Consider the following 22642-nt stretch of genomic DNA (forward strand, 5'->3'; position numbering starts at 1 on the left):
ATTCCCTCAAGAACTACGAGAGGAAAACTACGCAACACTCGTGGACCCCTCCAGCGACCGCACCACGAAGGCAAAAGAAGAACTTCTTCCCAGCACCCCCACCCTCTGTCACACAGCATGCACAGGCCCAACGCCACTCCGCACACCCCTCGGCCCTGCCACGGGACCCATCGCGTGCTGCAAAGCACCCGCAGACACGCGGCACAGCAGTGCGCAGACTCAGCCACCTCAGCACGGCCCCCGCCTCATACTCTACCAACCCACGCGCCCACCGTGCCGGTCGCCACCTCGCGCAGCACCCGCAAGGGGCCTCACGCTCCCCACAGCAGCAGGCAGTCACCGCCGGATGGGATGCGCTCGAGTCACGCTGGCCACTCTGCCCATCACATGGGTGGGGCAAGCGCGCTCACTGCCGCGGGGCGCGCCGACGCAGCGCCATCCACGACCGGGCCGTCGCAGCCAGGAGCAATGCATCGCTCCGACATCCCACACGTCCTACGTGCTGGGCCCTGTCACCACCAGAAGAGGCTCACCATTGGCAGGGAGACGGGGGGCTGCTTGGCCTCCCGGCACAGCGTGGGGATACTGGGCCCTGCGATGCAACGCACTGGGGTGTCCCCCCATGACGAGGGAGAGGAAGAAGGAGCGAGCGAAAGGAAGTAAAAGCAGCTTGAGCGAGAGAGCCGGCAGTAAAGGAAGCGAAACAACCAAAATCGATAGACAAACGCGGGGGACAGGGGAGGAGTGAGACAGAAGTGTGCGTCACTGTGCCTACTTCACGCGCTTTATCCAACGATGTAGCCACGCACGGATAAACATGAGCAACAGAGCTCCGTGGGAAATACTTCAGGGGAAGCTGGGGTGGGACCAACAGACGAGCAAGAGGAAAGGCAAAAGGGAGAAGAAAACGGCAAGGAAAATCGAATGCGGTGGCCCATGTTGGTAACGAAGCGACACCGGCGAGCCAACCAGGCACGCATGCGCCAGCTCGGAGGACCGTAGTAACGGATCTACTCATGTCGAACACACAGCGTAGCCTGCAGCAGCGCTAAAGCACAAAGACATCCGCGCATGACGCGATGGAACGGTCGCAAAGTGGGCACAGCCGTCAAGGCAAATCAACGACGACAGTAGAAAATTCAAAAACAGCAGCGATGGTAGCGCTCACACCGCACGGCTTAAGACTTGCAGGTGGTACCACACCTGTCCGGAAGAGAAGCCCAAACAAGAGCAGCGGCAATGCGTAAGAACGGGGAGAAGCGAGGCGAGCCAACCGCTAGTGAAAGAGGGTCGCTATTGCGAAGCACGCAGATCGACGCAGGACACACAGACTGGCAAAAAGCGATACACAGGCCCACCTCATCAAGATCCAAGCTACAGCAACCGCCTCGCTGCTCACGTGTCCTCTGAGCAGTTCATTCTCCAGCGTGTTCAGCCTACCACGAGTGAGATCCAGAAGTATACGCATACGCCCACAGCCTCTCCCTCACGACGGCGACATCCCGGTCGTCTAGGACGAACCGTCCTGCCGTCAAATTGGGCCATGCGGCTCACGGGCTCCGCATGGCCCCTCCTTCCTTCCTCCGGTACCCGCCGCGCGATCGGCGACACAGAAACTCGGGTGGACAGCATGCCCTGATCCACGCGGGTCGCGCCGACATTTTTGCGCGAGGGCAGCGGCGGTGGTGACTGTCGTGCGGGCGGACGGCGGGAGCCCAGGTGCGTCCCGCATGAGCCCACGAGACAGCCGGCCAGCCCCAAGCCAGGGTCCACGGAGACCCCGCGCCACGCCTCCTTTACACCGGCACCTGGAGAACTCGATGGTCCAATCCGAGGTGCTCTCGTCCGGCACCCGGCATCTGTGCCTCGTCAGCCCACCCGGTCGGATGTCGGAGACGCCGCATACTTCGCACACGTGCACTATGGAGCTGACCGCCATGGATCTCCTCGCGCCCCGTCCGTCCACCACCCGGGCTCTTCTGGCCGCTTCGACGATTCCTTTGGATTACAGCACGCCACGTCAGTCGTGGGTCACAGCACGTGCCCCCAGCACTCGCATGTTCGCCTCCTGGGGGCCAGCTCCAGAGCGGCGCTGTTGCCGGGGGAGGAGGACTCGCTGCCTCCGCCCTGCCACTTCCACCGCTGCCACATGGAGGGGGCCTGCCTAGATGACTTGCCTGCATGTGCCGCGACAGGCGGGACATTGCGGTAAGTTCGTGGCAGCAGGGGCATTCTGCGCTCTCCTGAGTCCGAAGTCCCTTGACAGGCGTGGCTTCTCTGACATTGTGCTCTGCGGAGGGCGTGAGGAGTGTGGCGCCATCAGCAAAGAGGGCGTGGCGCAGCCCGGGTGTCTTGCCCGGCTCCACGCTCAGTGAGCCTGCGGCACCAAAGAGAAGAGGGCCTCGGGCAGATCCCTGTGAGACTCCGCGTGCAAACGTTGCCCTCCTCCGTTTCGCCTTGGGGAAGCAAGCACGGGGTACGGACCTACATTGAACCTTCACAGCGGCGTGGTTTACCCGGCAAAACGCGCGGCCGCAGTCCACAAGCGCCGCTCTCACCTGGGCACCGTACTGGGGCTGCACCGCTTTGTGCAGGAGAAAGCCCACGGGTCCACGGTGCAGCGGCGGGGGTGGAAGCCGGAGTGCTGTTGGCGGCAGCCTGCCTCCCAGATGGTCGCGCAGTCGTCGCGAGGCCATTCGCTCGAGTAGCCGGCACAGATTGCTGGCCGGCACCGCACAGCGCTAGGATGCGGAATCACCGTCGGGCTTCTGCGGCTTTCAGGAGGGGCGCAGCGAGCCTCTCTCTTCACGTAGAGGGGACGCGGCTGTCGGCGACACTGTGGTTGTTGCTGCTCAGCAGCACTTTCCTGCAGTGCATCAGGAGAGCCTTGACGCTCTCACAGTGAATCTCGGCGACGTTCAGGGCGGAGCCGCAGTGAACTGCGCGGGGTGCCACCTCGAGCCCACCCCGCGTGGGCGGTTTGGGGGGCATGGGGGTAGGTCTCGGTGGGGCGCGGGCGGGGGGCTGCCGAGTACCGCCTTGACTTCCGCTGGGGCATCTTCACCAACACGTCGGCCTGCCCCTTTCGCACTGAGAGGCAGCGGTCGCCGTGTCGCATTGCCTGTGCGCGCAGTGTGCGGAGGAGGGGGGGCATGGGTGACCTGAATGCGTGCCACGGATTGAGGGTTGCCGGGGTGAGGGCGTTGCAGGACCGTACCCATCCTTCGGGGCTCGCTCTTTCGAGCTCGCTGATGAGCGCATCCGAGAGAGGGCGGTGCTCGGGCGACGCACAGGGTACCTTCTCGAGAGCCGCCCCCAATCGCGTCAGCGTTGGCGTCCAGGGCGGCCTATAAGCGGCTCTACCACACGAAACAGCTTTCCTGGCGACCGTTGCTATTGGCCAGGAATCTCACCCAATTCATGAGGGATACCTGGCAGCTGTGTATGCGCTGTGGCGGGTGTCACTGCATGGACGATCCGCCTCCCCTTTGATGCGCTTTCGGGTTGTCGCGGTGGTCGGCGCGGGCTCTGCGGGTCGACTTGACAATCAGGCCGCAGCGCAGCTGGGCGCCAGTCATCACTGGGGGCGCCGGGTCATATCTCGCCTCAAAGTGGACAGTGAGCTTGGTCACGCGGCGCCGTGGTGACGGTGCTCCCATTGCAGATGAAGCAGCCGAGCATGAAGGGGACGTGAGGTGACGTCTCCGTGGGCCCGTCTGCGCTGTGTCATGTCGAGGTGGCTATTATCGCTTGCAGAGATGGCAAGGGCTTGTCATGGAGCCCATCGCGACGAATGGCCCCAGCCCGGTCAGGTGGTCCCTTCGTGTCCCCCGTATCCAACTGCGTGAGCCGGCGTCCATTCCAGCAATATGAAGACTGCGTGCGACGCCGCTTGGTACCTTGTTGAGAACGTACCGTGTCACCAAGTTACCTGCAGGCACGCTGCCGAACGTGAAGTGTGCCCGTCCAGTAGGGCCACCGGTGAAAAGCCAGGCCGTCACAGCCCCAGCCCCGTCCTCGAGAACAGCAGAGCCCCACACCTCTACGCGGCCTGTTGTAATGAGCCACAGAGACGCCACCGCTGTGCTTCCCTCCTCTCTTGCTACACCAGAGTGCAGAGAACCTGTGAGACCAAAGCCCTTGCAAATCGGTGTGTGTGTGTGTGGAAGGGGGAGGGGGGTTAAGTGCGTCTCTTGAATCGAAAGACCTGCATCGGCGATCCGTCAAGCAGTCAAGGCCAACCAACACCGTTGAGCGCCGTTCACTCCCACTGCAATACCAGCGCATCCAGCGCAGGCCGAGTGCAGCAATGCGCTCCACACCACCGCTGCGCAGCACGAGCAGAACCAGAAAATAAAGGTTATGAGTGTGGATGCGTCAGTATTCCTCGAATCATCCGCACGACTCGCACTGAGTTAAGCATAAATGACATCGTCAGGGCCGCACGTCTCTTCCGCGCAGCGCCAGCGCAGGCCTGTCCGCCAACACCAAGAATCCGCATAGCCGTACTCGGGGACCAGGCGGCAGGTTCTTGGCCTCCCCATGGAGTGGGTCCTGCACTCTGGCACCAGGACGAGGTGGCTCATATCATCCGGAACGCCGTCTTGGGGTAAACACGCAAAAAAATCGAAACACAGACGCGCTCACAGATACCTGCACGGAGAAAGACGTGAGTTGGAAGAAGCGTCGGCATGAACGGTGAAGGCAAGCAAAGTGAGCGGGCACAAAGCGATCCACAGAGCCACGCGCACAACACATACACGAAACGTGTGTGCTGCAGAAGAGACCAAAGACGTGAGCGCAAAGGAAAGACACTAACGAAAAAAAAGCCGCAGGGAAGTAAGAGCAAAGGGCGCAAGGGGACCGTCCGCGCGATGCGTCTCATCTCTCACCGTCGCTCCGCTGCGATTGCCGCTCGTGCCGCCTTTTGCAGACTCCGCACAGGCAGCCGCTGCACTATTCCCTCCCTCTCTTTTTCCCATCATCCGTTTACAAAGGTAAAAATTTAACGGCGCCGCGAATACCTACAAATGGCAGAGGCGCAGGCGGTCTCGTCTCTCTAGCACCCTTCACATCACAGCGCAGTTGGTGCAGACAAGCGAACGATCACTCGCTTGGTGATGGCGCGGCTTGTACCGCATAAGCCAATTCAGCTGCACCTGGTTGATGGCACCCTTCCGCCGCTCGCGAACATAGCCAACGGCATCCAGCGGAGCCATGTTACCATACTCCACCAGTGCCAACGCTACTAAAATCGGTGCCCGCCCTAGACCCGCCACGCAGTGGACCGCGATAGTCTCCGGTGGCGTCTTGCCGACCTCCTGAGATAGCAAGTCCAGCCACCGGTCCATCACAGCCCGCGTTGGCGGCGCGCCATCGTCGAAGGTCCACCCATGCACCTGGATGTCATTCTTTTCCACTAGCTCGGCGTTGTAGGTGGGGCCGCAGGCGCGCACGAGATGGTGCACATTTTGTCGCTGCAGGAGCTTCACGTAGGTGGGCAAGCTGCTTGGGCTCGGGGCGTCAAGGATTAGGAAGCGGAAAATGACCTCCTCTGTGCCGCTGCGCTTGCAATCCACAATGGTGCCCTTAATGTCCATTCTGTTGAAGCAAAGAGAGAACAACGGGAGCGAGGCCTTCTGTGAAAGTGTGCGCAGCCCTGCTGCTGACAGGAAAGAGCGTCCGCTGTGGAAAGGCGCATGAGCAACCGCACGAGCGCATGCACAGGCACGTGGGTTCGCACAACAGACACGAGGGCCGCTTACCGGGTGTGGGTGGTCGCTGTGGAAAGAGAAAGAGGGACGCGTTCCGTGTTGCCGCTGTCGTCGTTTGCGCCAGTGTCTTGGCGACTTGCTGGAGAGGAAGGGGTTGGTGGTACGACAAAGGTGAAAGGGGCACTGTGAAGTTGCGTTTACATGCCCATGCAAGCAGACGCCATCCATGAGGGAGAACCACAGGAACAGAGAAGGGGGGAAAGATTAAGCAGCGTCGAGGCTCACGGGAAACACAGAGCGGGGGAAGTCATGCATGTTCGATGTGCCGGCGCTGAGTTGCGGTTGAGCACATTTAAAGTGAGAGAATATGAAAGGAAGAAAGAAACTGAAGACTGACCGGCATCGAGGGGACAGTCCTGCGGTGGCGCCCGCAAGAGATGATCACTGTACGGCTGGGCACAGCGAACCAGAGACGTGGGGGATACCACCATGGCTTTCTGCATCGAAGTGCAACACCAGAGCTGGCAGACGTGCATCGCAAAAGAGTAAAGGAATCGATGCACGTTCGGTGTGGGGCGGCTGGTGCCCCTCCACCGCTCCTGCACCCCAACCCCCCTTCCTCTCAGCCCCCCTCTCCCCTCCGCTTTCCAATACAAATTGGTGACGCATGAGTCCCTGGGCCTACGATTGGGATTGCAGGGTCTCGCTGATAATGGCCAGCTGGTTGACTATACGCAGACGCACCGGGAAACCTCCCAGTACCCTAACAGGACTCCGTTAACCGATGGAGAGGAGTGAGGATGAGTGAGAAGAACGAGAACGAGGTGGAGGGTGGAGAGTGCGGGAGGGCAGACGGCAGTCCACAGGTGAGGAAGAGAGAACTGTCAAAAGGTGCAGGAGGCACCCACACAGGAAGAAAACAAAAGGGATGAGAGGACATCTGTGTGAACAGGAAGGCAGGTGGTGGGTGAAGGTCGGTGGCGTGTGCAGTCGCAGAGGAGCGACTGCACACGCCACTGGCCTCTCTTTCGGTATTGCATCCACAGGCCGACACACAGAGAGAGAGGGCGTCACTACACTACTCTCTCAGCGATAACGACAACGCCACGCGCAAAACAAGAAGCAGATAAGAAGAGGAGGAGAAAGGGAAAAACAAGAGAGTGAGGGAGAGCAAAGCAAGCAATCAGGTAACCCCAGCAGTCAATCCTGACGTTGCCGCATACAGTTGCCGAAGTATGCCTCGACAGGTGTGAGCCCGCAGGTACAACGACCGAAAAAAAAAAAAAAAACAAAGAGTGGGGTGAAGAACGGGAGAAAATCTTCTCTGCTTACAGCAGCGGGAGATATAGCCGGAAAGTGCAGAAACAGCACCCCCTTCCCTCCACCTACAGGCACTTCATGTCACGTCGCGGGCTTTTGACCCCGACATTTCAGTGCATGCCCGTGTCGGAGTGTATGGCTGACCAAAGGCAAAGCGACCAGGCGCACTTGAAGGGGAGGTCAGCTTGGCCGTACATAAAAAAAAAGGAGAGAAGAACACAATCCCTGACTGCCCGTGCGAGTCTTGTATAGTAGCAGCAGCCGACGTGGTGGTGGTGGCCGTCTCTGGTAGTGGTAAAAGATCGGAGGATGCGACACTGTGTACAGACGCATACAATGGAGAGAGAGGGCAACAGAGACGGGCTTGGCCAGCAGCAGTACCCCTACTGGTCCTTCTTGCCCTCCTTGGGGGGTGATGGGGATGGGGATGGGGATGAGGCAACGCCGTACTTCTCCAAAAACTCAAGCACTGTCGATTCATACTCGTCTGGCTTTGTGTTGTAAAGGCCGCAGTGGAAGGCGGCCTCACATATGTACAGCTGCTTTGGCTCTAGCGCCGCTTCGAACAAAATCTCCGAGTGGCGCACCGGCACCAGAGTGTCGTTCATGCCGTGCATCAGCAGAATTGGTCGCGGCGATACCTTGGCGATGCAGTGCAGTGCCTGGCAATGTTTCGACGGCTTGTTGCCAATGCGCCAGTTGAGCCAGAAGGTGGCGCACCAGCGGAACAGTCGGAAGAGTACCACGCTATACCGTTTCTGGGCAAAGTAGCCACTCAAGACCGTCACCATCTGCTGATCCAGCAGGGTCGCCGACGTGGTGATTGCGTTCTCAGCAATGACGACGTCGATGTTTTTATCTATGGCGGCCGCCATTATCACCGAGGAACCGCCAACGCTGGTTCCCATGGCACAGATGCGCTTGTAGCCGTACTTGGACTGCATGAGGTTGCACGCCGCTACGACGTCAAAGCGCTCCTTGATGCCGAAGGTAAAACCGCGCATCCTGCCGCTGCTCAGGCCGTGCTCGCGAAAGTCAAACAACAAACAGCCGTAGCCGGCGTTGTGCAAGAACGGCAGGTGTCGCTCCCACGAACGACGGTCGCGGCCACCGCCGTGCACCAGGACAACGCCCATCTCTCGCGCCCTCCCCGGCGGTGGAGGGACGTACCACCCGCGGAGCGTGTAATGGTCCGTCGACGGGAACTCGACATCGTCGTACTCGAGGCCGAAGTCCCTCTTGGGGTTATAGACCCACCCTTGCCAGTAGTCTGGGCACCCCTTCATGGTCAGGGCGGAAGCGCCAGGGTGGTGGTGATACCAGGGCGGCCGAATGGCTACTTCGGACACAAAGTAAGCCACGGCTAAGTAATAGAAGCACAGCGTTCCCGCAATGAACTGAACCGCAAAGAGGATGCCGTTGTAGAATATTAAAACCAGCAGCGGCAACACCAGGCACACTACCATCTTACGCATGGTAGCAGGGCTCACTTTGTCAGACTCACGCAGGTCATCGTCGAGCATCTGCTCATTCGCCTCTTCGCCCCTCTGCGATGACGGGCGCTCACGCGCCTGCTGGATCGCCATCATCTCTGAAAACAGAAGTCGCATCTCGAAGCGGGCCTCCACAGGTGTCAGCTGAAGCGCAGTTTTGCCGTCCTTATCCTTCCAATCGACGTCGATATCGTCACGCGAGAGGAGGTACGACACTAAAACCCTGTTGTCATTCATACAAGCGTAGTGGAGCGCGGTGCGGCCATCTGCGTCCGGCCTCTTAATGTCGATATTTCGCTTCATAATGAGCTTGATGACAGTAGGCAGGTCCGACACGAGCGATACCTCTCGGAGTCGCTCTATCGCGGAATTCACCTGCGTCATCACGATAAGATGTCACCGCCTCTCTGATGGCACTATACAGCCCCATAAATCAACTAACTCCCGCAATAGACTTGTGAGTGGGTGTATGGCGGTGAGATCAAAGCACAAATGGTGGTCCCTTCACTACATAGCAAGAGGCACTACAACATCAGCACACACACGCGTAAAGAGAGAGAGGGGAGGGAGGGAAGGAGGGAGTGAGCGAGCGAAGACAATGATGAAGGCACGCGCGCACGCAAGAGCAGCGCTCTCCGCATTCGGACGCACAAACTACAGGCACACGTGGGCAGCAGCAGCGCACCGCCGGCGCATGCCCTCCTGCACTCCTCCCTCCCTCTTGCCCCAGGCGAAGGAGCTGGCACGGCTGCCACGGGGGCCAGCGCCGAAGGCCTCAGCCCTGACGCCCGCACCGTTGTACACGCGTTCAGCCCTCTGCCCGTTTGGCGGCGTGGTAAAGAGGTGCGCGTGTGCGCACCCACACAGCCCCATCACCTCCTGCTCCAAGACACACGTAGGGCGGCGCTCGTGCGTGGACGAGGGGCCCGAGAAGAAGGTGGCGGCGGGAGCGCCGCACACGAGCACTGGCGAGTCTCCGGTGCCCCAGGGCACAGCTTCTACAGCAGGGCCGCTGTCAGATACTCAGCCCCCACCCCCTCCTCCACCATCGACTCCGCAACGAGGCGAGCGACATGTGGCGGCAGGACCGCCTCCTGCTCCCGCATGAACAGCCCCCACGCCGCCGCCAGCGCCTTCTTCTGGCGTCTCTGGTGCGCGACGGATATGTACAGGTGCTGGCGACGCTCTGCTGCCCCGCGCTGCCGCGTCTCAAAGGTGCCGCCGCCCTGCTGGTCCGCCGCCACAGCAACGAGGAACCCCCGCAGCGGGCTCTGGCCCGCATCCGGCAGATCACGCACCTCATCCCCCTGCAGGGTGCCGCCTCGGTAGCCAACCACGTCGAAGACGAGTCGCACAGGCGCGCGCAGGTGGTCCAGTCCAAGAAGGCACTGCAGCACCACCACTCGCCGCAGCACCGCCGGCAGCGACGCCGCCGCGCACCCCGCCAGGAAGGACGCCAATGCGCCGTGGCGATGCAGCGCGAGCAGCGCGCACACGTGCGCCGCCTGAGCCATCTCCCGCCCACCAGCAGTCAGTAGAGGGCGGCCCGACGCCGCCGCCGCCGCCTCGGCTGCTGGTGCTGCTGTGTCACCAGCCGCACGCATGGCCACCACGCGCGTGCTGAAGGACACCAGTGCCTCCTCGTGGCCACCGTCCAGCATCGCCACCGCTGCAACGCCCACCGTCAGCTCATTGTACGGAGAAAGCAAAAGCAACGCCGAGTGCCGGCCCCGCCCACGCCTCAGCGACTGGAAGTGCTCGAAAGCGAGCTCGGCGTTCCCACCGCGGGCCGCGGCGCACAAGCAGTAGAGGTAGCTCATGAAGCCGTCGGCTTGGCGGCGCTGCAGGTGGGCCATGAGGCGCAGCGGGACCACCCACGAAGCGTGCTTGAGCGCAACCAGCTGCAAGTCTCGCAGGACCGATGGCGAGGCCCGGTCAGCCTCCCCGCCAGGGACGTACCGCAGCACGTGGAAGGCGTTCTGCCACGACTGCTGCTTGAGGTTGAGGAGGAGCGTTGGCAGAGTGCGCTCGTCGGGCAGTACCTGGTGCGTCCCCTCCAAGGCGGCAACCGTGCGCAGGGCAGCCGTCCACGTGCGCGTGATGGAGATGCTCTGCAGGCCGCTGAGCAGCGCGCGCTCGTGGGCGGCGGAGACGCGGTACGCCGACTCCCGATGGGCGGCGTCGAGCATGGCCAGCGCGTGCAGCCAGCGGCCCGGCGGGTCGCAGGAGAGGTACTGGGCCACAGTATCGCTAGAGGCGCCCGAGGCGGGTGGTGGCACCGCCGCGTCTGCCATGCACAGGAAGAGACACTGGGCCAGCGCGTTCGGCACAGCCACGCCAAGATCGCCGAGCGCCCTCGCCAGCTGGCCAAACGTGGGTAGGCGAATAAAGCGCACCTGCGCCGCGTGGCTGAGCAGCGGCGAGCACACGGACTCCACTGCGGCCTTGATGGCGCTGCGCGCCCTGTCGGAGAGCACCACGGGCGTCCGGCCGCCGCGCCGCACACCCGCGTCGCCCTGTACCGGCAGCGATACAGTGCCCCCACCGCCAGCAGCGCTCGACGTGCGGCCGGTGTGCACGCGGTCTGCAGCGCCCATGTGCGCCGTCGCGTCGAGCGCCGCAAGCAGCGCCGACAGAAGCTTCTCCTTGCCGGTCTTTGGCTGGGCGTGGATGCACGGGTGGAGAGGAAAGAGCAGCGCCGCCAGTGCCCGCCAGCACGTCTCCGCAGACGCAACCCCCTTGGGCGCCGCCAGCCCCCGCTCCGCCACGCCGCCGCCCAGGCCTGCGATGTGCCCCAGGAGCAGCAGGGCCACCTCCGCAGCCACCGCCTCGCCCGCGTGACACAGCAGCCGATCCACGACGCCCCTGCCGCGCAGGCACTGTGCGAGCATGACGGGGTGGCTGGCCGCCACTTGCCGGATCACCTGGAGATGCGCCAGCGAGTACAGCGGCGGTCGCCCGCTCCGCGGGGCGGAGTGAGGCCCGAACGCCCAGTCAGCGCCAGCCGGCGCGCCGCTGCGCGCACGTGCACCATCGCCGGCACCGCGCGTCGGCGCAAACGGGAAGAGCGCCGCCGTCACCGCCTTCACCCCGTCAAAGGCGCCAGCACGCGTGTCAGTCGCAACGGCGGGCGTCGCCTCCTCCGCCTCCGCGAGCGCCAGGTGCCGCCGCTGCCAATTCGCAACGCACTGCACCGCCTCCAGCACGGCACCACGGCGGCACAGCTCGGCCACAATCGCCTGCTGCTCCGACCTCGGCCCACGCAGGGGACCCGCCGACGCACCAGCCGAGGCGGCCACCGCGGCGTCTGCCGCACGCGACCGGCTCAAGCCGTAGGCCACCCGCACAAGCTCGGTGGTGCGGCACGACGCGAGGGGTTCGCGCGACGGTAGGGCGACACTCTGGAGGGCGCCCGCAGGGCACTCAGCGCCGGGGGCGGGGAGTGGCGCCGCAGCCGCGGCCCGTGCGGTCGCTGCCAGCCTCCACGACTCCCGCACCGGCAGTGGCAGCGGCCACTCATCGCGCACCGCCTTGTGTCTGGCAGCCTGTTGCTCCGGCAGCGGAAGCCCGTCGACGACGGCAGCAGCGCGAACCCAGTCGCCGCTCTCGCACAGGAGGCGCGCCACCGCAGCCCATGCGTGCGCCCTCGCCGCCGGTGCACCGGCAATCGGCAGGGGCGGTAGTCCGGATGCCGCCAGCGGCGAAGAAGAGACAGGCCAGTAGCTCACAGGCGCCACGGCTGCGGACTGCGCACCGCTGGTCGTCATGCCGGCGGCCGGCCCCGCCGAGCCCTTAGCCGGCGCCCAGCAGCCGTCATCGAAGGTGCGCTGCACAAAGGCGGCGATGTCCAGCGGTGCCATCGTGGCGCACTCGTCCGTCATCAGCACCATCCACGTGTGGCGCGCCCGCTGCGGCGCACGCCACCAGGGCGACCGCACGAGCATCGCTGCTGGAGACCGCCCGCTGCTGATCCTGGCCAGCAGAGAGGCGAGGGTCGATTGACTTACTTCTTTGGGGGGCAGCCGCGCATGCGCGCAACGGGCGAGTAGCCCCGTCAAGAGCGCAGGCAGCGAGGCGGTCACAGATAAAGCGGGGGTGGCGAGCGGGGGACAGGAGTGCCATTTATGCCGTGAACAGCGGCGCGCTTCGCCACCGTCAATGGGAACACAGCAGCCACCCCCTGCGGTCGTGCATGGGTGGAGGGGGGAGCCAAGCCCAGAAAGGGGTGTAGGTCTGGGGCGATGAGCAGGGCAGGGGGGAAGCCGCTAGTCGCGCCCGCATTCACCCCTGGACAAGACAGCCAGGAGTGCCGGTGCCCTCCCTCGCTCCGCCCACGTTCAGTTTGTTTGCTGCAGCAGAGAGCGACAGGAGAGAGACGAGAAAAACAGCGCCGCACTCCTGTGCACACCTCGAGGGGGAGAGGGGGAGGGGGGCCGCAGCAGCAGCAGCAGCAGCGCAAGCGGGCAAAGTGGGGGGAGAAAGAGGGGGAAAGACAAACGTTATCCGGCATGACTCATCATTCTTAGGCACACCCACACGACAGTCTGCACTGATCGTCTTGCTTGTCAGCGCACCAGCGGAGTCGGCAAGACACGCTGACGGCCGCTCACAAGTAGAAACAGATCTGTCGGTGTTTAGAGTGGTGATGTGCGCACCGAGGTTGGTGGCGTTGCTTCAGCAGAGCACACATGCACGAAAGACAAGAAGGAAAGCGAGAGAGTTGAGGGAAGAGAACAACAGCCTAAGTATGAAAAGGCGAACCTTGACGTACACGCGCGATTAGTCGCATGATGGCGTTCAGATGGGGACACGACTGCCCGAGGCACGTGTGTATCTGTGAGTGTATAGGCTTCTCTCTGCCTGCCCGTGACTCATGTATGCTGCCTTACCGGAAAGACAAGCGCGGTATGAGGAAGGAGAGGAGTCCGTCAAGCAGAAGTGCAGACGGAGGAAGGGTGGCAGGTAAATAGATAAGCATGCGATGCGCACACACACACACACACACACACACACACACGCACACGAAGGAAAAGAGACAGACAAAGAAGGATCCGCAAACCATGTACACATGCCTGCCCACCTGAATGGCGAGAACACCCGCCGGACAAAGACCACAACAACGCCAGGAGGGGGGAAGGGGAGCTTCTCTCTTATCAGCGACCTTCAGGCAGTTTCGTCTTCGACTTTGTCCAAGGCGCAGCCAAGCAGCCCAGCCCCTTGCCATCGCTGAGGCACCAGTACAAGCTCGAACGGGTCATCCTCCAACTCGCTTGGCTTCCGCACCCACACTACAATCGGCTCCCCCTCGTGGGCAGCTGTTTCCCTCGCTAGAGCCTGCAGGCCCTCTGCATTCAGCTCTGTCCGCGTTATCACGCCGTATTGCAGGACCTGCATGCCAACGGAGAGCCCAGCCTCCTCGGCTGGGCTATTGGCGTCCACTTTCGCCACCACTAAACACGGCTTAAGCTGCGCGACACGCTGCAGCTCTGCTATGCGCTGCGCTCGCTTCTCCACCGCTGCCTGTCGTTGCCGTCGGGCGGCGGCGTCCTGCACCATCTGCAGCTGAGCCTCCTCCTGTGTCTGGCGATGCAGCGCACTGAGAAGGCTGTACATTTTTTCGCCCAGCGCGCGCAAGTCGTTTCGTGTAGAGTCGGCCGTGTTTCGGGCGGTGCGAACTGCGTATAAGTCGCAGTCGTCACGCGGGAACCCTTCGTTGTCAAGCAAGCGGCCATGCAGCCCGACCGGGGTCGAGGCGAGGTACTGAAGCGCGTCCGTCAGCTTCGCCTCGAGTGCCGCCTTTTGGGAGTCCAGACGGCGCAGCTCGTCGCGAAGGGCCTCCCTGTCCATGTCGTCTATGGAGGAGGTATCCACCGGAGTGCGGCGGTCCTCCACCTCGACAACGTCCTCGATATTTGGCGCACTCATTCCTGTGCGCCTTCCGTTCTTCTGCAGGGGAGAAGTAAAGTTCTCGCTTTGTCCACGCTTTGGGGAGAAGTCAATAATGAGAGAGGCAAACGGCACCTGTCCGCCAGCGCAGGTATGCGTGTGGGTTGTCTGCCGCGCACGCCTGTCCCGTGTTGGCAGCGGCGCGCTCGAGATGGGCAACAGACGCGACGTTCAGGCGGGGGGAGAAGCGCAGAGAACACAACGACGGAGGCCTCACAGACGGAGGGGAAAAAAGAGAACGAGAGAGGAGAGATTAATCCGGCAAAAGAGGGCAGGACATGCACACACGCATACACGCGCATCCACGATCGCGAATGTGCATTGCTCTACATCGGAGTAGAAGGGAACCGTCACATCGTGAGCTGACCAACGGAAGTACAGAGACGAGCCGCGTCACGCGTTCTCGCCATTCCTCCTCGTTGGTCCTGACCTCCAGCAGGGCTTCTCGTCAGCCGCGCCGACATCACCACCAGCCCAGCTTTCCTCCAACGTGCACCTCTTTTTCATTGGTCCCATTGCGCTACGCATTCCGCGCACTCTCACACGTGGCCGCGTACACGTTCTTTAGCACCGTGCCGCAGAGCAGCCTCATCCGCTGCGCGTGCTTCGCCTCCGCCTCGGACACTGCGCGGGTGTACGGGAGGTATTGGTGAAATAAAAACACCTCCTGAACAGTGCGCAGCGTGGTCGTTTCGAAAAGGCGGAGGAATTGCGAGGAGAACGCCTCCACGTTGCAGCCCAGCAAGTGGGCCGTCTCGGCCAGCGCATCGCCATGAGCAGCAGCAGTCGCTAATCGACCCTCGTGAAAAGGCGGCCCGTACACCGGGGGGTACGGAGACGTCACTGGTGCGGCGCCACCGCCGGCCGATGTGGGCATCAGGAACGACGAATGATAGTAACGGTTCACGCTGGCCATCATGGAAGTGTTGTTGTTGCTCTCTCCCATGTAGATGCCGTCTAGCGTCGTCTGCGTGGCTCCAGGCACGCCTACACGTGACCCACCTCCCCAGACGCCGCTTGCCACACCACCAGACGACAACGTTGCTCCGCCTGCAGTACCGGCGCCAAACAGCCCAACACTAGATGTGGCTGCGCCGCCCACGGAATCAATACCGGCGGTACTGGCGGTGCTGCCGCAGAGTAACGTGCGGCCACACCCGCTCAGTGCGTCGAAGGACATGTCCTCCAGGTGCAGCAGCGGTAGTAGCACCAGTCGCCCACCAAGCGGCGCACCTCGGCCGCCAGTGGCAGTCCCTGCACCCGCGGCCCTTCCACCGGCCCTTGCAGCTGCCTGGCCAGTGGCTGGTGAAGCTCTTCGCCGCGGCGACACGTGCTCATCGATCCACTGAGCTGCCGCCTCATCGGTGGGGATAGCTGCGGCCCCCTCACCCCCCTCTTCCCCCGCGCCTTCGTCGACGCCCACCACCGACGGTGCCCGCGTGACAATCGTCATGGCAGACGCATTACTGTCCCCGTCGCTGCCGTCCTGCCCCTCACCGATGGACCGGCGACGCGCGAGGAGCTGCTCCACCACTGCGGCCATGTCCTCCTGTGGGGCAACGGCCCCGGGTGACACGAAAGGGTCCATCAGCATGATGGCTGCGGAAGGGCGCAGCTCCTTGTCCTTGGTCAGCAGGCGGCGGACGAACATGTGCATCTGCGGCGACCAGCGCTCTTTGGCTTGCAAGGTTGGAGGGTCGTTAAGGGGGATGAAGAACACCGCGCGGGCAATGTGCATGCCGAGGTGCGGCGGCTGCCCCTCCGCCAGCTCAATCGTGGTAATCCCCAAAGACCAGATGTCGGCGCGGCTGTCGTAGTCCTTCTCTGCGAGGGCCTCCGGCGCCATCCACAGCGCCGTGCCAATGAAGGAGTTGCGCCTCGACAAGGTGTGCTTGAGCACCGTGCTAACACCGAAGTCGGCCAGCTTCACCTGGCCGCCTTTGGTGAGTAGCAAGTTGCTGCCCTTGATGTCGCGGTGAATGACGTGACGCTCGTGAAGGTAAAGCAGGCCGAGCAGGGCCTGGCGGCACACGTAGGCGATGAGTGGCTCCGAGAGTGGGCGGCGCAACTGATCGTACGCCATGTCGACAGACCCGCCTTCGCAGTACTCCATGACAATCCACAGGACTCCCATCGATTGGTACGTGCCATAGAAGCGCACGATGTTCGGGTGGTCACACTCCTGCAGGATCTCCACTTCCTTCACAATGATGTCCAGGTCCTCCTTATCTGTGTCGCTGAGCGGGACCTGCTTGATGGCGACAATATCGCCAGTGACACGGTTGCGGGCTTTGAGGACGACGCCAAAGTTGCCAACGCCGACGCTCTCGATAATTTCAAACATCTCCTTAGGGTCCTCCTCGCGCACGTGGATGCGATCAAGTGCCGATGGTTTCATCATTGCGCCGATTGGTTGCAAGTGTTTGGACAGTCGTAGTGGGTAGACGAGACTACAGAGAAAGCAGAAGGAATGAAAGATGCCAGGACGCGCATGTACGCGCGCAGCAAGACAGTGGGTAAACTTACGGGTGGAGTGTGCCCGCGCCTTGTATCCCTCCTCCCCCCTGAACAACGCCCCTCCTACCCGCCTCTTCCTTGTCAGGCCTCTACCCACCCCCGTTCACTGAACAGAAAATGAATACGTGCGGCGTGTCCGCGCCGGCTCACCTCTGCAGCAGCAGTGCAGATGGAGAACGAGCGGAGGGGGATGAATCGTGGAGAGTGAAGGATAAGGAGAGAAGAGGAGGAGAAGAGCGTGAGACAGAGAGAGAGCCAGCGAGACAAATGTTAGAGAGAGAAACCGTCACCGTCGAAGGAAAGAAAGATGGAGAGGGAGAAGCACTGCATCTCCGGCTCTGCGGGGGCGCAATGATAGGTTTCTCCCTTGTCAGGAGGGGCACGGCAAAACACACCTTCACATAGCGGGACGGTCCCTCACTGGACGGCCCCAGCCTTCTCCCTGTGATGAAATGTGGTCCGCGCTTTTACTGAATGAGGAGCTCAGCACATTTCGCCCTGGTCGTGTGGCGCAGGTGAGTCAGCGATTGTTTCGGTGTGGGTGCGCCGGTGTTGGAGGACCTTTCTAGCGAGGAAGGAACGGGTTCTGAAGAGAACCCGTATGATGAGTACGACGCCATCACAACAGAAGGGATAAGTGGTAGAAACAGCAGCCAAAAGAAAAAATCAGAGAGAAAGCGGGGCGGGGAGGTGACAGCAGTTTCTCAAGATCGATCCTCGCTACAGTCCCATCCCCTTTCCCCCTCGGCGACCCCCCCTCTCCTCTTTTCCTCACTCCCCTACTCCCAGCTCCCCTTCCGTGCTTATCGGTAGACGAGATACAGCGAAGGATGGGTGGGGGTAAAGTAAAACAGCAGACCAGCTCTACCGCACTGCGGTCCTAGTAACGGGCTGCGCGCGAGGGAGAAAGAGGAAACGAAAGAGAGAGAGAGAGCTGCCCGGGGTGAATGTGATGAGAACTGCTGCTGAGCAAACAAGCCGCTTCGCCACCGCTCTCCCTCTCGGCCATTGGGAAAACACAAGGTGGGGTGACAAAAAGCCTCACACGGTGTATGCCGCACCCCATATCTCCGTTCTCCTTCCGCCTCCTCCAATCCCCGCTATCGTACGAAGTTGTCCTTCAGTGCACGTCTCCACCAAAGGTCGTCCCGTCCACCCACTCACACTACAACCCACCGAGTTAAGAAACCGATAGACACAATTAATGTCTTGACAAACTGCACAGCGCATGTCCAACTCACACGCACGCGTAAAGAGAGAGAGGGGAGGGAGGGAAGGAGGGAGTGAGCGAGCGAAGACAATGATGAAGGCACGCGCGCACGCAAGAGCAGCGCTCTCCGCATTCGGACGCACAAACTACAGGCACACGTGGGCAGCAGCAGCGCACCGCCGGCGCATGCCCTCCTGCACTCCTCCCTCCCTCTTGCCCCAGGCGAAGGAGCTGGCACGGCTGCCACGGGGGCCAGCGCCGAAGGCCTCAGCCCTGACGCCCGCACCGTTGTACACGCGTTCAGCCCTCTGCCCGTTTGGCGGCGTGGTAAAGAGGTGCGCGTGTGCGCACCCACACAGCCCCATCACCTCCTGCTCCAAGACACACGTAGGGCGGCGCTCGTGCGTGGACGAGGGGCCCGAGAAGAAGGTGGCGGCGGGAGCGCCGCACACGAGCACTGGCGAGTCTCCGGTGCCCCAGGGCACAGCTTCTACAGCAGGGCCGCTGTCAGATACTCAGCCCCCACCCCCTCCTCCACCATCGACTCCGCAACGAGGCGAGCGACATGTGGCGGCAGGACCGCCTCCTGCTCCCGCATGAACAGCCCCCACGCCGCCGCCAGCGCCTTCTTCTGGCGTCTCTGGTGCGCGACGGATATGTACAGGTGCTGGCGACGCTCTGCTGCCCCGCGCTGCCGCGTCTCAAAGGTGCCGCCGCCCTGCTGGTCCGCCGCCACAGCAACGAGGAACCCCCGCAGCGGGCTCTGGCCCGCATCCGGCAGATCACGCACCTCATCCCCCTGCAGGGTGCCGCCTCGGTAGCCAACCACGTCGAAGACGAGTCGCACAGGCGCGCGCAGGTGGTCCAGTCCAAGAAGGCACTGCAGCACCACCACTCGCCGCAGCACCGCCGGCAGCGACGCCGCCGCGCACCCCGCCAGGAAGGACGCCAATGCGCCGTGGCGATGCAGCGCGAGCAGCGCGCACACGTGCGCCGCCTGAGCCATCTCCCGCCCACCAGCAGTCAGTAGAGGGCGGCCCGACGCCGCCGCCGCCGCCTCGGCTGCTGGTGCTGCTGTGTCACCAGCCGCACGCATGGCCACCACGCGCGTGCTGAAGGACACCAGTGCCTCCTCGTGGCCACCGTCCAGCATCGCCACCGCTGCAACGCCCACCGTCAGCTCATTGTACGGAGAAAGCAAAAGCAACGCCGAGTGCCGGCCCCGCCCACGCCTCAGCGACTGGAAGTGCTCGAAAGCGAGCTCGGCGTTCCCACCGCGGGCCGCGGCGCACAAGCAGTAGAGGTAGCTCATGAAGCCGTCGGCTTGGCGGCGCTGCAGGTGGGCCATGAGGCGCAGCGGGACCACCCACGAAGCGTGCTTGAGCGCAACCAGCTGCAAGTCTCGCAGGACCGATGGCGAGGCCCGGTCAGCCTCCCCGCCAGGGACGTACCGCAGCACGTGGAAGGCGTTCTGCCACGACTGCTGCTTGAGGTTGAGGAGGAGCGTTGGCAGAGTGCGCTCGTCGGGCAGTACCTGGTGCGTCCCCTCCAAGGCGGCAACCGTGCGCAGGGCAGCCGTCCACGTGCGCGTGATGGAGATGCTCTGCAGGCCGCTGAGCAGCGCGCGCTCGTGGGCGGCGGAGACGCGGTACGCCGACTCCCGATGGGCGGCGTCGAGCATGGCCAGCGCGTGCAGCCAGCGGCCCGGCGGGTCGCAGGAGAGGTACTGGGCCACAGTATCGCTAGAGGCGCCCGAGGCGGGTGGTGGCACCGCCGCGTCTGCCATGCACAGGAAGAGACACTGGGCCAGCGCGTTCGGCACAGCCACGCCAAGATCGCCGAGCGCCCTCGCCAGCTGGCCAAACGTGGGTAGGCGAATAAAGCGCACCTGCGCCGCGTGGCTGAGCAGCGGCGAGCACACGGACTCCACTGCGGCCTTGATGGCGCTGCGCGCCCTGTCGGAGAGCACCACGGGCGTCCGGCCGCCGCGCCGCACACCCGCGTCGCCCTGTACCGGCAGCGATACAGTGCCCCCACCGCCAGCAGCGCTCGACGTGCGGCCGGTGTGCACGCGGTCTGCAGCGCCCATGTGCGCCGTCGCGTCGAGCGCCGCAAGCAGCGCCGACAGAAGCTTCTCCTTGCCGGTCTTTGGCTGGGCGTGGATGCACGGGTGGAGAGGAAAGAGCAGCGCCGCCAGTGCCCGCCAGCACGTCTCCGCAGACGCAACCCCCTTGGGCGCCGCCAGCCCCCGCTCCGCCACGCCGCCGCCCAGGCCTGCGATGTGCCCCAGGAGCAGCAGGGCCACCTCCGCAGCCACCGCCTCGCCCGCGTGACACAGCAGCCGATCCACGACGCCCCTGCCGCGCAGGCACTGTGCGAGCATGACGGGGTGGCTGGCCGCCACTTGCCGGATCACCTGGAGATGCGCCAGCGAGTACAGCGGCGGTCGCCCGCTCCGCGGGGCGGAGTGAGGCCCGAACGCCCAGTCAGCGCCAGCCGGCGCGCCGCTGCGCGCACGTGCACCATCGCCGGCACCGCGCGTCGGCGCAAACGGGAAGAGCGCCGCCGTCACCGCCTTCACCCCGTCAAAGGCGCCAGCACGCGTGTCAGTCGCAACGGCGGGCGTCGCCTCCTCCGCCTCCGCGAGCGCCAGGTGCCGCCGCTGCCAATTCGCAACGCACTGCACCGCCTCCAGCACGGCACCACGGCGGCACAGCTCGGCCACAATCGCCTGCTGCTCCGACCTCGGCCCACGCAGGGGACCCGCCGACGCACCAGCCGAGGCGGCCACCGCGGCGTCTGCCGCACGCGACCGGCTCAAGCCGTAGGCCACCCGCACAAGCTCGGTGGTGCGGCACGACGCGAGGGGTTCGCGCGACGGTAGGGCGACACTCTGGAGGGCGCCCGCAGGGCACTCAGCGCCGGGGGCGGGGAGTGGCGCCGCAGCCGCGGCCCGTGCGGTCGCTGCCAGCCTCCACGACTCCCGCACCGGCAGTGGCAGCGGCCACTCATCGCGCACCGCCTTGTGTCTGGCAGCCTGTTGCTCCGGCAGCGGAAGCCCGTCGACGACGGCAGCAGCGCGAACCCAGTCGCCGCTCTCGCACAGGAGGCGCGCCACCGCAGCCCATGCGTGCGCCCTCGCCGCCGGTGCACCGGCAATCGGCAGGGGCGGTAGTCCGGATGCCGCCAGCGGCGAAGAAGAGACAGGCCAGTAGCTCACAGGCGCCACGGCTGCGGACTGCGCACCGCTGGTCGTCATGCCGGCGGCCGGCCCCGCCGAGCCCTTAGCCGGCGCCCAGCAGCCGTCATCGAAGGTGCGCTGCACAAAGGCGGCGATGTCCAGCGGTGCCATCGTGGCGCACTCGTCCGTCATCAGCACCATCCACGTGTGGCGCGCCCGCTGCGGCGCACGCCACCAGGGCGACCGCACGAGCATCGCTGCTGGAGACCGCCCGCTGCTGATCCTGGCCAGCAGAGAGGCGAGGGTCGATTGACTTACTTCTTTGGGGGGCAGCCGCGCATGCGCGCAACGGGCGAGTAGCCCCGTCAAGAGCGCAGGCAGCGAGGCGGTCACAGATAAAGCGGGGGTGGCGAGCGGGGGACAGGAGTGCCATTTATGCCGTGAACAGCGGCGCGCTTCGCCACCGTCAATGGGAACACAGCAGCCACCCCCTGCGGTCGTGCATGGGTGGAGGGGGGAGCCAAGCCCAGAAAGGGGTGTAGGTCTGGGGCGATGAGCAGGGCAGGGGGGAAGCCGCTAGTCGCGCCCGCATTCACCCCTGGACAAGACAGCCAGGAGTGCCGGTGCCCTCCCTCGCTCCGCCCACGTTCAGTTTGTTTGCTGCAGCAGAGAGCGACAGGAGAGAGACGAGAAAAACAGCGCCGCACTCCTGTGCACACCTCGAGGGGGAGAGGGGGAGGGGGGCCGCAGCAGCAGCAGCAGCAGCGCAAGCGGGCAAAGTGCGACCAGCGTTCTCCATGGTAGCCATGCCAGCAGGTAGTGCTTTGATGCGTTTTGTACTCTTAAGCGGTCTGCAGGGCCTCTCATCCGTGAGGGCTAACGTCATGAGTCTTGCGAGGTGATGCAGTTTTCTTGCGGGGTTTGAAGTTTGAGTTGTCCTTCTTAGGCGCTCTGACGGTACTGGGGGTGCAGCGAGAGTGAAAAGAGCAGCGGTGTATGACGTGTCCGGCGTGTCAGTGCGCCTCGTCTGTGAAGCTCTTCATGACAGGAGGCCAGCATAGCGCCGCAGTGAAATTACGAGGGACAGCAAGCTGCACTTGGAGGGTGGAAGGCGGGATTATATGACCGCGGGAAGCTGCAGAAGATGCTCCTGGTTAAAGTCGGCCGAGTGCCTGCTGTTCCTCTTCTCGCTCTCACTACCTTTGGGAGAAGACAAGCGTGAACTTGAAGTCACCCGGCCCGCCACCTCCACCCTTCATGC

General features: G+C 63.5%; 6 protein-coding genes across 6 annotated transcripts, besides 4 other annotated features; all 6 read right to left on the reverse strand.

Moving 5' to 3' along the window:
- Positions 1–86: 86 nt before the first annotated feature.
- Positions 87–621: a repeat region.
- An 815-nt stretch (positions 622–1436) lies between these two features.
- Positions 1437–2385: a repeat region.
- Positions 2386–2649: 264 nt separating this feature from the next.
- Positions 2650–3456: a repeat region.
- Positions 3457–3842: 386 nt separating this feature from the next.
- Positions 3843–4597: a repeat region.
- Positions 4598–5069: 472 nt separating this feature from the next.
- Positions 5070–5600, reverse strand: LPMP_160260 (protein tyrosine phosphatase-like protein; the record flags this gene model as incomplete). Its single annotated transcript, XM_010699252.1, has 1 exon — positions 5070–5600. The coding sequence occupies one exon, from the start codon at positions 5598–5600 to the stop codon at positions 5070–5072; it is 531 nt and encodes a 176-aa protein (XP_010697554.1).
- Positions 5601–7417: 1817 nt separating this feature from the next.
- Positions 7418–8911, reverse strand: LPMP_160270 (hypothetical protein; the record flags this gene model as incomplete). The annotated part of the gene is made up of 1 exon (XM_010699253.1): positions 7418–8911. One exon carries the CDS (start codon positions 8909–8911, stop codon positions 7418–7420), a length of 1494 nt encoding a protein of 497 aa, XP_010697555.1.
- Positions 8912–9525: 614 nt separating this feature from the next.
- On the reverse strand, positions 9526–12471 carry LPMP_160280 (hypothetical protein; the record flags this gene model as incomplete). The annotated part of the gene is made up of 1 exon (XM_010699254.1): positions 9526–12471. The coding sequence occupies one exon, from the start codon at positions 12469–12471 to the stop codon at positions 9526–9528; it is 2946 nt and encodes a 981-aa protein (XP_010697556.1).
- Positions 12472–13690: 1219 nt separating this feature from the next.
- Positions 13691–14452, reverse strand: LPMP_160290 (proteasome 26S non-ATPase subunit 9, putative; the record flags this gene model as incomplete). Its single annotated transcript, XM_010699255.1, has 1 exon — positions 13691–14452. One exon carries the CDS (start codon positions 14450–14452, stop codon positions 13691–13693), a length of 762 nt encoding a protein of 253 aa, XP_010697557.1.
- Positions 14453–14993: 541 nt separating this feature from the next.
- On the reverse strand, positions 14994–16874 carry LPMP_160300 (protein kinase, putative; the record flags this gene model as incomplete). Its single annotated transcript, XM_010699256.1, has 1 exon — positions 14994–16874. The coding sequence occupies one exon, from the start codon at positions 16872–16874 to the stop codon at positions 14994–14996; it is 1881 nt and encodes a 626-aa protein (XP_010697558.1).
- A 1816-nt stretch (positions 16875–18690) lies between these two features.
- On the reverse strand, positions 18691–21636 carry LPMP_160310 (hypothetical protein; the record flags this gene model as incomplete). Its single annotated transcript, XM_010699257.1, has 1 exon — positions 18691–21636. One exon carries the CDS (start codon positions 21634–21636, stop codon positions 18691–18693), a length of 2946 nt encoding a protein of 981 aa, XP_010697559.1.
- Between the last annotated feature and the right edge of the window lie 1006 nt (positions 21637–22642).

This window comes from Leishmania panamensis (genome assembly GCF_000755165.1).
Source record: "Leishmania panamensis strain MHOM/PA/94/PSC-1 chromosome 16 sequence".
NCBI lineage: Eukaryota > Euglenozoa > Kinetoplastea > Trypanosomatida > Trypanosomatidae > Leishmania > Leishmania panamensis.